Source organism: Sphaeroforma arctica (assembly GCF_001186125.1).
Source record: "Sphaeroforma arctica JP610 unplaced genomic scaffold supercont1.53, whole genome shotgun sequence".
Lineage (NCBI taxonomy): Eukaryota > Ichthyosporea > Ichthyophonida > Sphaeroforma > Sphaeroforma arctica.
In genome coordinates, this window is record NW_014040505.1 from 120,306 (window position 1) to 132,810 (window position 12,505).

A 12,505-nucleotide genomic window follows, 5' to 3' on the forward strand; every position below is an offset into this window, starting at 1 on the left:
AACTATATAGTATATATATAAGTATATATATATATAATATGCATATATATATATATATATATATATATATACATACATACATATAAATACATATATATATATAAATAAAAAATACAAATATACAAACATATATATATATGTATATCTATACTGGGATATACTGTTGTAGCTTTTTGTTGGAAGATTTGGCCACGGAATGCGCTAGTTATGAAGGTTTTGCTATGGACAGCGTATCGACACAGTCACCCTGGTGAAGCTGCAGCGTATCGACACAGTCACCCTGGTGGAGCTACAGCGTATCGACACAGTCACCCTGGTGGAGCTGGTGGTATTGGCATACGACCATAAATGTTGAAGTGCTTCAGTGACAACGACACATGAGGCCAAAACAAACATAAAGGTTAGAACAAACAAATATGTTCATGCTGGTTGGTGATTGTGAATGTAGTTAGCGAACGTCGAGTTCTCGTCTGCATTCGACATGGTCACATCCACGGACTCAGAATTGTCGCACTCAATGGCTGGTGATCTGTACGCGTGGGCGTCAAAGTGCGGAAGTGTTGCCAATCCCTTCGGATTTTGGAGCAGCCTTCCTGACTCGGGCAAAGAATCGGTCGACACAAGCCGATGATTTTTACTGCAAATAATAGGTAGGCGGAGTACAGAAGCTAGGTATCAATACATATACACTTAATCCACGCTTGAGAAAAGGAGAAATGACAGTTGACATGCAGGCCTAGAGCTTTTTTTTTCGTGCAGTTCGACTTCGAAAAAATCGGAGGACTATTAATGAGTGCCTAACCCATACATACCTGTGGACATCTTCAGGGAAATTGAGATTGCTCAGAAGACCCATCATTCCTTGCGACTTTAAACCTATATCCGCTTTCTCAGTCATTTGATACACATCCTCTCCAGATTCTGGTTGATGTTGGATTTCAGAGTGATCAACACTGCCCACCGTATCGCCATGTCCTTCTCCGTGGTCTGACTGAGCATCACCGGGTACTGCAGGCCCGCCGACACTCCCCGCACCACGGGGGGTCTGGGCAAACGATGTGGAATACTTCAGCCCCGAGTATGTGAAGGGAAGCGACTGGTTGGTCACTGCATCAAACAATTCCTGCTGCTGTTGCCCGAGTGGCTCCATAGAGGTGTCTACTGCCAGGTGTTCGATCGGTTGTGGGGTGGAGCAGTTGTTGTTGCCAAGGAGTGAGTCTTGGCTTCGGCCCTCGTTGTTCATATCGTTCGTATCCGAGTCTTTCACGATGCTTGCCGAGGCCGGAGCTGAGCTGTGTGAGGAGATATCATGCGTGAAGTCAAAGTTCTCCATATCGTGCGATACGTTCACGTCTATATCCACATCTACATCTACATCCGCCTCAAGCCCCTTACTCAGGAACTCCAAGTGTGGCAAGCCGTCCGACATTGCCGAAAGATCCATCTCACTCACAGTTGCCATCTGACCCCGTGCTACGCGTGTCTGGTGATCATGATCGCTCATCATCCTGGAACCGTTCCAGAGTTTGCCTACAGAGCTGCCGTGATTGTGGGCGGTGGCAACTCCTTGATCAATGTCTCCATGGTTCACATCCAAAGAGCCGAACAGCGCATATTGCGAACTGGGCAGTGATCCGTCGGTGTTGTGTCGGGCCAAGGTCTGCAGGTTATGGCCGCTATGGGACATGTCTAACGAACCCCCGGCTATAGCAGAAGCTGACCGGTGCAAATTCATTGCTGAACTGTCCGAGAACGAGAACGTTTGGTTGCCTCGTTTTGGGTCCTCCGGAGTCTCATCTGGGTTGAACCCAGCTCCGGTGGATGATGGCTGGCTGCCGTAGTGGTAGAAGTTGGTGTTCGCAGCTGCACTCGCTGGTGTTGTGGACACTGGTTCTATTGGTGTAGACGTCGGTTGTGGATGTGGATGTGTTTGTGACGAGATGTCGTTGAAGGACTGCAAACTGTCCACACTATCGCTTGCATACGAAAAACGGGCATAGTCTGTAGAGCTATTTGAAGCCTCGTTATGGAGTATATTGGCAGGGTAAGATGCCATTTGGGTCACCACGTCGTCGTTCCCGTCTTCATTAGGTCTCATACCGAATGACGAAGTGGAGTTGAAATGTCCCTCACTTGCCTGGATATCGTATGTACCGTGAACGGTTCCGCAGTGTTCCGCACTCGAGTGAGCCTTGCCCGGGATCTGAATAGGTGGTGTCGAACGAAACTTCTTTGCACTGTGTACATCATTGTTGTCGGATTCATGTACCTGAATAGCCGCATGAGCTCCCTCAGGAGACTGATGCAGATTCTCGGAGTCCATTCGTGCAGACGCAGGCGAAATCGGGACAGGTAGGGTAGCTCGCGGAGCGACATACAGATACCCCTGGCGCGATGCTATATTATTCTGCGGCCCATCTCGAGTTTGCTGCCGATCTTCTTCTGCTGTGGTATTATTCGCACCGGAATTTAAATCGAACGTGTTGCTGTTAATTTGGGTTTGCACATCAGTATTGTACTGCCGGTTATCAGTCTCTTGCGGTGTATACTCGTCGAGTGTGTCTAGGCTCTGCTTCGGGGTTTTGGTGCTTCTGCTTTCATCCAGAACTTCCATGTCTTCGAATAGCGACGCGACCGAACTTAAGGAGATGCTACGATTATCATTGTAGCCCGCCATCGACATGCTAGATGCGCCTACGGAGCTTGAGCGCTCGATCTGCAACTTTTCCGGGACACTCTGGCCCAGACTATCGCTGGACATGCACCGGTTTTGGAACTCCGGCTCGGAGTTACTATTAGTGGTACGGACTAGGCTATCATTTGCCGAACTCGTCGTCATCTGATTTGCGTCGTTGGGTTTGGTGTTGAGATTCCCTTTCTGTTTGTTCTTGGAGGCGTTGCGCGCAATACTGGTGCGTAACATCGTGTAATCGTTGTGCTTGATCTTCAAATGCTGCACCAGAGCCAGGGACGAGGCATACACACGGTCACAGTAGTTGTAGTGGCACTTGTGATTACGTACCAACTCAGAGAATGATCTACGTTTCCGAGGCATCTTGGGACACAATGATGCCTTTCTGTTGAGTATTTCCGGCTGTAATTGCCGGTGCCCTCCTGGTGAAACTAGAAAAGGTCCATCTACAGACCCCGGTGACATCAGAAAATGCCCCTCCACCTGTCTTAAAGGCATACTTGAACTCATGGAGAATGTGCGGGTGCGCCGTGTACCTCTACCAGGTGTAGACGAGGGGTGGGGGTGATGGCCATTTATAGTGGTGATCGGTATAACACTGCGATTGTGCTGATAATAAGGCATGTTCAAACTGCCTGAGCCTGGTCCATACCCCAGATTCATCTGTGAATGTGCCTTGGGCTCGGTCTTTATCTGTAGTGCTTGTGCATGTGTATGTGTGTGTATCTGTTCGTGTGGGAGCTGTGTGCTCGATGATGCCGAGTACGACGCTGATCGGAACATCTGATGCTGGCGTACTGCATGGTGGCTAGATGCTTGCGCGTGTGTGGGCTGGGCATGCGCAGGTGTGTGTGTGGGATGTACTGGTGTATGCGGATGTGCATGTCCGAGAAAATTCGACGCCGTAGAAGGTGCCCGTGGATGTATAGGCACGAAGTTCTCGATACTGGAGAATCGTTTGTACCTCACATCGTAGCAAGGTGCCTCTATGGGCCGGTGAGGACCACCATTGAATACCTCCCCCGAATGGCGTGCCAGTGGTGCATATGATGCATCTGCATTCCCAGTGTGCCCGGGTATACTATTCGCAGGGAACGAAGAATTAATTTGGCCATGATTCATCCGTATAGATGGATTGTATGCACTAAATGCGTCTCGCGGAGAGATGGCGATGTATGGTGTAGTGCTAGTGGCTTGTCTTTGACTTTGACCTGTGTCGTCATTGCTGGACATCATAATACCACCAAACGGTGTCAGACGGTATGCTGAGTATTAAAACATGATGGCTATAGCGCGTGGGCTCGGAAACGACTATATGCTTATCATTGAAAGCGCAACTAGGTAAATAGTGCCTCATGGGTAGTCCATCAATGAAGCACGTATAGGTAAAAATATGATATGCGGTACATGCCGTTTTGTTTGTTCACATTTGTTTGCTTCCATTGTGTCTGTTGCATTCTGAAACTGATTTTGTGATAACCATATTTTTTTCTTGAAATAACTCTCCGTTTTGATTGGTTCCTGATTGGCTACGATTGCTGAATCGAGTCTCTCCATTTCCAAAATGCTTTTTGGGTCATCTTTACTGTATTCAGTAATGAATTCTTAGTCTTTTATTTTAAAAAACAAAATGTGTTGAACTTGTTCGCTGGCGGGAACGACAAAGTCTAATATTAATATATTTAAAAAATGATACAAGATATGACAATAGAGGAGTAGAGTATAAACATTAAAAACTATTAACACATACCGATATTATTGCAATATGTGCACACATGTCTATATATATACATAAAAAATATTCCTCGGATTGATAGTAAAATATACATCAACGATGGCTGGCCATTTTCTCAGGTTTCGCGGCTTTCTGAAGAGCCTGGGACCAGGTATATCACATAGAAGGGCCTTCGCATAGATTTATGTTTCAAGTGGTACCAAATGTCTCTCGGCGCCAATATGGGTGTATAAGTCAGTGTAATATTCGCCTAAGTATGTATTTTTATCATCTAATCGATAAGTACATAGTAGGCGCTAGGTGCTGCACTTCAAAACAGCATATCGCGGTTCCAGTTAGGATACGAAAATTATAGTTCGAGTTTACAATATTCATATTCTGCAACGAGATTGTAAGAACGACCACACATAATCATCAAGCACCTGTATCAAACATGAACGCTATAAGCTCAGTATTTGCGCGATTGCGTTCCATTCGCAAGCACTTAATTTCGAGTGAAAACTATGTGAGATGGGCCCAATCAACAAAATGGTACTAACCCGTGCGTATAGCAATCACAAAGTGCTTGCGGAGCAATACGTTGAATACTCAACATACTACATATGCAAGTCGGAATCAGCACAGAAACTAGCTGGGTTTTTTTATGCTATAATACTTTCGAGTTGTACTGGACTGTATTTTTTTTCTCCTAAAATTGAGCTCGCAGAATATGGCTTAGTGACTGTATGCGATCATGGACATATAGATGCTCTCGCTACAACACTTCTACACTTTTGTGAACTATCATGGATGCTAATGTGTAGCAAGTCTTGCTCACCCACGTGTATTTGGTATATCTTATTTTTCCATGCAGGCGAGGCCGGCTTCGTGAACGCGTGTGTCGGGTAAGTAGCCAATTCCCATTCCAAATCAATAGCCAGCACTAAAGCTGATATCTAGATCCACTTGCTGTAGATAACATCTGTGCGGTGATTTCACTAATAATTGTCGAATATGCAGCTGGTCGTGTAAAAACGAAAATTCAATAACACATGCTTCTAATATTTATCGTCTCGACCCATTCACTTCCCTGCACCTCAACCAATTAGGCTGACCGCTTTCTCTCTGGCCTTCTATCGTTACCAGGTGTGTACCAGCTCCCCAGTTTTACTGTATCTTGCAAACATTATGTTAAGCGTATTTAAGCCTTACAAAATAGTATCTGCGAAATGAAATAAAAGCAATGCAATCTAAGATCTGCCTCTCGGATCTGGACTGGATATCCTTGTAGCTCGACATCCAGGAGCAAAGGGAACGTGATGCGGAACAAGATGCTGAGAGTACCTTCTATATTTGCCACAAGGTCAAACCAAGCGCGACTCTGCAAACCATGAAACGATACCGCGCTCGACTGCGAAATGAGGCAAAAGAACTTGGTGAGAACCGAAACATACTTATATCTCATTTTACGCCTGAAAATGTGTATGTCTCTATGCGCGTGTGTAAACGCTCGAATATAGCTACATATATACTAGTCCGTGTGCTTGTAGATGACCGATACAATACTAAAGATAGCGGGGTTTATTTTTGTGTCGGCCCTTGCTTCTGCAAAAACTGCACGGATAGTAATAAAATTGACATCTGCAATATAGCTGCATATTCAACGTTTGCAGTACATAACCGATGTATATCATCTCTAATTCCCAGGCCTAGAGCAGCCTATAAATCGTGACGAGCTAACTGATGAGTGGCTAAGAAGGAGAAATATAGGTGATCCCGAGGTATGCGTGGGTGTGCGCAGTAGAGCTCTGCAAAGTCTAGATGACCTTCAGCGGAGTTTTTTTGGCTTCAGACTACTTATTATGTCAAACATAAACAGATGTCCCATTCATAACTTGATATACAATGCAAATTTGAAACTCGGTATGTTATAAAATTGAATCTTAGTACCCCTGATACACTTCCTCGCACATCCTCGTTGAAAAAAAATCTCCCAATATTATATTTCATTGAGATAGGCGGAGAATATAAATATCCTGCGTCTAAGAATGAAGTCTCTCCTGCGGGCCTGCGTGAACTTTCTGACCCACCACCCTGAAAAGGTTCACTACATCACTGGCGATTCACAGGATAACCCGATCGGTGAGTGATACACTATATTGATACGGCGTACACATATGATTTTCATACCTTACCCGTCAATGCGATTCAATTTTTGCACGTTAGAATGTGCTGTTTACGGTTTAGATTGGCTGTCAATATTCTACTTTAAACTATACACCATATACAAGCGTAAGCTCACATGCTGGAACCAAGGGTTTTCTGGTCGAAGTTGCAATTCATATTAAAAACAGAAGTCGATTGATGTTTGAAGCGATTTGTAGAATTGTCTGCATGACCTGAGTATCTGCGTGTACAAACATGTAAAATTGATCGAACGTGTATGCAAGTATGTATAATTATCATGCCTTTTAATCGCAGGCTTCAATCCAATCACTGAGAATGAGATGCGGAAGATCCTTCTTTATGTAGAACCACTGGATCAGGCCTGCTGCAGGAACCATCCCACATGTAATTGGGCAAGGGATGCCCCGTTCGAGTATAACTCTTTGCGAGAAGTGTATAAAATACCACGGGATTGGCCCTCCACATATCAGGTATGTGTTTGTGACTTTAGGTACGAACAGCATTGCAATTCTGCAATTTACGTGGGCATTTTATCAGGATGCATACCTATACATGTAGAAAGATACCGCCTATGCATAACAATACGGGGCTTTGTGTGTATTCGAGAAATGAATAAGTATTCGAGCAAAATGGTCTTACGCGTGCAAACCGCAAACACAATTTCTAATACCATTACTGTGTTTCTAATAGAACCATAGCTAAGCAAAAGGCAACCTGCAACTAGCGCGAGAGGGTATTTCAAATCTCCAAATGAGCACCATCTCTATCGTTCTCGACACACCAAGCAATACCGTAAATGTCTCACACTCCCACTCACCCTCGCAGCTGTATACAAATTATCGCCTGCTCAGATCGATCACTACGATACATTAAAACAACAGACAGCCGCCATCTCTCGTTGCACTCACCAAGTTTAGGGCTGACAAACAACTGCATTCATGTACCGCTCACGCGTGATCACCACATTTTCAGAACGAAGATGATTTTGGAGCCAAGAGCACGCCGGAGGACGATACAAACTACATTCGGATTTCAGAAACCGTGCCATCCACAAGGGTCGCACAGAAATTCCATGAGTTGGAAACGAAAAGGCTAGAGATCGAGAGGTTGGAGCGAGAGGTCTCTATACTCGGACGGAAATGATACCTAGAGTAATTGCGTAATCGCGGGGAGTGATGTAGGGTGTTTACCCAGGCCGAGGTAGAGATCAGTGTAAGCTGAAGTTTGACCAATACTTGACGTAACACATACACATTTGAGATTGGCACTTACAATCGTGCTTCAGTTGTATGATTCAGTAGAGGTTCCGGGCGTATGCCGACAAAGCTTACTCTGAACCACTTCTGCTTCCATTGCTTTTTGTTCATTCTACCATATTCTCGAACACATTTAGTGGCGAGTAAATTTCGTTCTTGTTTCACGTTCCGAAGTTTTTATTCAGTCCGTTACAAAACTTAAAAACGGAGACACGTGATTTCTACTAAAATAAAAGTATACATGGTGCCAGACGCCGACGAATCGGGCAAAGTTCTCAATAGTACTCTCTCCTCGGATTATTCTGTTGAGATGTTATAAGTACATATAAAGTGAGAAGGTGGCCGATGGTTGCATGGTCGATGCATGACCTCAATGCGCGTCGGTGTTTGAGGCTGCACAGCCAGTTCACATCTAACACGAGCCCACTGGCAATGCTGACCACATCTTATCAAGCAGTGTGGATACGATCAAAATATATTTTGCGATTGAATGTTTGTTGTACCGTGCGGGATATCCATGATCATATTACACTCGAAAATATGCCACATTATCTTACCAAAGGATTCGGTCTGAATTTATACGCCAGCATCATTCGTTTCCTGTACAGTTCGAACTCGTCATCGCCTTGCTTGACCTACCGATAGTTGATAAATAAAATCGGATAAGTGCTGGGTGGAATGGAGTTACCAAGGCACACATGCGACCATGTAAATATAGAGATGAGGGGAAAGAATATCAACAAGGATGAAAGTGCCAACGAATGCAAGCGAAACACGGAGCAAAGCGCTCGATGTACATGATACAGAGCGTGTCGCAGACAACCAAAAAGATCAAGGAAGCCATATTTGGTTGATAACACAAGTATGGTGACGCAACAGCGAGAGAACCTCAAGGCGCAGCCGCCCAATATACTCTGTGTAACATAAATCACTAAGGGTATGTGTTCCGATCAACCCAGATTGTCTACGAAAGCATCCATCGCAATAACAAGTACAATGTAATCTCACTCACTGTGTCAGGTCATTCATCAGTACAACCTCGTCAGGAGACCAAATGACAAGCACAGTGAAGTCATCTACAAAAGCTGACACCATACAACAACACACCTCGCCCACTTTTCCCGAGCCCAATCCCATGCCGCCGGTGACCGCTGCACGCTTCACGGGGACTTTTATACCCTGATTTGCTGCACCTAATCCCAGGCCTTCCTCCCAGCCGCCTTGTTCGACCATATGATATCCGACATTGTCCTCCCCTATCTTGTGCTCTTGGTACTCACTGTCATCGTAGTCTGTATTGCCAGTTCGAATGGCCTCTGCTTTACGCATGAACTTTTCAAGTTCACCTTTCGGTAAGTAGTCCGCCATGTGCTTGGACCCGCTTTTCCTCGCTTCCGTCAGCTGTTTAGCACGCTCTATAAAGAGATACGACACAGATTAGTACCTAACGACGACAGGGAGAGGTCACTGGCCTAGCACTACAAGCAAGTGTACCAATCACCGACCAATCTAGTACATGGGTAAAGACAACGCCATCAACGCTTCAAACCGATCATTTTGATCGGAAGCTCTCATTCACAAAGAAGCAGCACAGCAGCACACAACTGAGCCAAAACGCCATTAAATCAATTCACGTCCTGCTCAGCCCTCTTATAAGCGACTACAAGGATACTCACCTGCTGTTTCCTGCATTTCTCGCGCCCTCTGCTGGTGAATCCAGGATGCATGTCTGAAGTTTTTCTCTTCCTGGCTCTCGTTATATGACCCTCCGAAGTCGGCACTGCTATTAGCATGTCCCCCGCCATAAGCCTACATCAGATTAAGCGTGTAAACAATAATATAGATTAGATAACCAGATGTCGCAACAGATCATCGAATTCTTGAAACAATCAGAGACAATAAACTCTTAGGGGTGGTTAAGATCTCAAATTCAACGGAGATCTAGGTGTTTTATATGTGTGTGTTTCTCCACGGGCATCCATCGTGATTGAGTGACTACTGGCATCATACACGAACACGACATCCAACCCCATATAGTGTACATGAGGGCAGCTCGGTGTGATATTGAACCTCCCACTCTGAATCATGTGTCATTAAACTCCGAGATTGATATACAGTACCTTCTTCGTGTGTGGCTGTGGCTGTGTGGGGTTTTGTGGCTGCGACTGTATCTGTGTACGGTGATGATTTTGATTCGGTGTACTGGCAGGTGCATCTCCCCATCTGCTCTTCCGTTTCCTTCGCGTGCCGTCGGCATTCTTGAGTACCCCTGTCGCTCCCTGAGCACTATCACTCTTGTGACTCCCTTGGGTATTCCCATTGTTTGTACTTGACTCTCCGCTGATGCTGCTGGCAACGGGCAGGGCTGGATAGAGCAGAAAGCATATCAAAAACATGTATCTATATCTATCCATGGGTATCTGGCCATTGTTCTGTGTCAGTATCATGCCTAATGTGGGGTCAATATATGAATTGTGCAGTATCTTTGATTCTATAAAAGACCAACTGTACTTGAAAATCCATCTAAACACGGGCGGCACCTGCTCTGCAATTGGGAACACACCATGTGTAGGTACATACACAAACGGTGCATGCACAAACAAGATACAGTGTTACCTCCAGGTCCCTTCAACCCCTATGACACCCTATATTTTTGGAAAAGCCATACCTACGCTAATAAAATAATGAACCCCACTGCTGCGCACACCCACTATACCCTCATCACAATCTTTTCTATACCCATGAAATTTATTCCACACTTACCGTTGGCGGTGTAGTCTGCCTGGCTATGAATCTCGATCCTCTCAATAAAGTAATTGTAGTATTGACTCTCCGTGTTGAGAAACCTGCAGTGGAGGAAGAAAAGCGTATGTTGACACGTAGTCCGTCGTGAGTTAAGATGACCATTCGGGTAGCCCTTTCCAAAGTGCAACACAAGACTCTCCATTGACACTTACCGTCAAAGTCACATACTGGCATCAACGCACCCTATGTACACCACTAGTTCAACTGATGCAATCAATCCCGCACGCCTTTCACGATATATGAATAAGCAGATTACTTACCCGTATGCCTCATCCCCTTCATGCTCATTTCGTAGTTTCACAATGTTGGTCTCATGACTGACAATATCCCTGACTGACGACTCGATCAGTGCTAGTGTTTTGGGGTCCGTAGGAGGTTTCGCTGGTTGGAATGGGTCGTGATACTGTGAAGAATAATGATTAGAAATTATATCAATTTCCGTTTTAGATAGAAGAGAATAGGACACATGGACAAGGTATTAGGACTTTTGGTATCCTATGGATGCTTGAAATCATGCGCAAGGGCACACGCTCTATTCGTACAATATGTCATACATGCTATCTACGCTGCAGCATCTCGGCAAAGTGACACAATAAGTCGACATATGCCTATAAGTGCTTAGCTAACTTGTATCTAATACTGATGCAAACACCATTTCAATCTATCTTCAGTCACCAGAAACAGACCGTGAAATAATCGTAAGTGTCTAAGTGAGTACGTGCGCGACGTAGAATATGCAGGCAGAATATGCAGGCAACAGAAAAAGAGTATCACAGCACTATACATGTTCAGATGTTGGACTCCACAGCTTGAAGTGGTAGCTCCCTTAGGATTTCCCCCTGATATACATACCCTTTAATTTCAAGTGCGGGAAACAGGTATTAAACAGTATGGAGCGGCAACTAGCCGATGATACACGGATTCAGAGATAATCTGCTAAGAGGCTTGATTGGTTAATTGATCACTATGTAGATTACCTGCTAAATCTAGCGATCTAGGTGAAACTGACCAAACATCACTTGCGCTGTATGTCCTGGCACACGTACATCCTGCTGAATATATTGGCTTTCAGTCTCGTATAAAATAAATAAAGTACATCGTATGATCTGGTGATTGCATCATGTACAGTGAAACGCTAATGAAGAAACGCGAGCAAACATCTATCGAATGCGCCCATTACACCTGCAATTGTGTGTTTACATTTGAAAGGTTATGTTATTGCATATATGTACTATGATGAATATTCGCAAAGAAACTCCTTTTAATACTATAGTTGTACTTCAGGAAGCCCTAAAACAGAATGAATCAAAAGATACCCCAGCCCTCGAGATACAACGAAGCAGCAGATACAGCAGATCTATATGAAAACTAGGTCACGATGAATACTGCGTCAATTGTAAGTTTTGAAACAAAGCTTAACGCACTCACCTGACTGTTTACTACCGGCCAATCCGTTCCCGCTACTTTTGCCGTATCCGCATATTCTGCAGTTGCTTGAGATTCACCACTTGCAACTACTATATTTGCCATACTTCCCATCTGTTGTTGTATCTGCGCTGCTGGTATGTGCGTATGCGTCTGGGAAGTATGTGGTTTGGAGTGTGCTTGTGTGTGAGAGAGTGGTGCCATTTGTGCTCGTTGCGATGTCTTCTCCGGAACAAGAGATTTTGAGGCGTTCTTCTGAAACATGGCCAGGAAGCTGCCATCGTTGGGTAACGCCATATTGGTGTTGCAAAGTGTCAGATAGCAGAAGCTGTTTTAGTACAGATATGTATGTTTATGTATATATATATATATATATGTGTGTGTGTGTGTGTGTGTGTGTGTGTGTGTGTGTGTGTGTGTGTGTGT

General features: G+C 44.7%; 4 protein-coding genes across 4 annotated transcripts in view; 2 read left to right on the forward strand and 2 right to left on the reverse strand.

Annotated features, from left to right (window-relative positions):
* SARC_01366 (hypothetical protein) overlaps positions 1–348 on the forward strand; it is a gene marked incomplete at both ends in the record, with an annotated part of 28,931 nt that extends 28,583 nt beyond the window's left edge. The window contains one exon of the mRNA XM_014304922.1: positions 184–348. Coding sequence (XP_014160397.1) covers positions 184–348 — 165 coding nt within the window. The remainder of the gene's footprint in view (positions 1–183) is intronic.
* An 11-nt stretch (positions 349–359) lies between these two features.
* Positions 360–3,925, reverse strand: SARC_01367 (hypothetical protein; the record flags this gene model as incomplete). Its single annotated transcript, XM_014304923.1, has 2 exons — positions 360–637; positions 813–3,925. 2 exons carry the CDS (start codon positions 3,923–3,925, stop codon positions 421–423), a joined length of 3,330 nt encoding a protein of 1,109 aa, XP_014160398.1. The 3' UTR covers positions 360–420.
* A 537-nt stretch (positions 3,926–4,462) lies between these two features.
* SARC_01368 (hypothetical protein) lies at positions 4,463–7,736 on the forward strand (the record flags this gene model as incomplete). Its single annotated transcript, XM_014304924.1, has 8 exons — positions 4,463–4,578; positions 5,281–5,311; positions 5,516–5,552; positions 5,698–5,842; positions 6,114–6,187; positions 6,425–6,548; positions 6,888–7,063; positions 7,566–7,736. Exons 1-8 carry the CDS (start codon positions 4,527–4,529, stop codon positions 7,734–7,736), a joined length of 810 nt encoding a protein of 269 aa, XP_014160399.1. The 5' UTR covers positions 4,463–4,526.
* Positions 7,737–8,857: 1,121 nt separating this feature from the next.
* SARC_01369 (hypothetical protein) lies at positions 8,858–12,467 on the reverse strand (the record flags this gene model as incomplete). Its single annotated transcript, XM_014304925.1, has 6 exons — positions 12,083–12,467; positions 10,915–11,057; positions 10,613–10,695; positions 9,970–10,214; positions 9,526–9,658; positions 8,858–9,264 (listed from the first exon to the last, which is right to left on the reverse strand). Exons 1-6 carry the CDS (start codon positions 12,374–12,376, stop codon positions 8,858–8,860), a joined length of 1,305 nt encoding a protein of 434 aa, XP_014160400.1. The 5' UTR covers positions 12,377–12,467.
* Between the last annotated feature and the right edge of the window lie 38 nt (positions 12,468–12,505).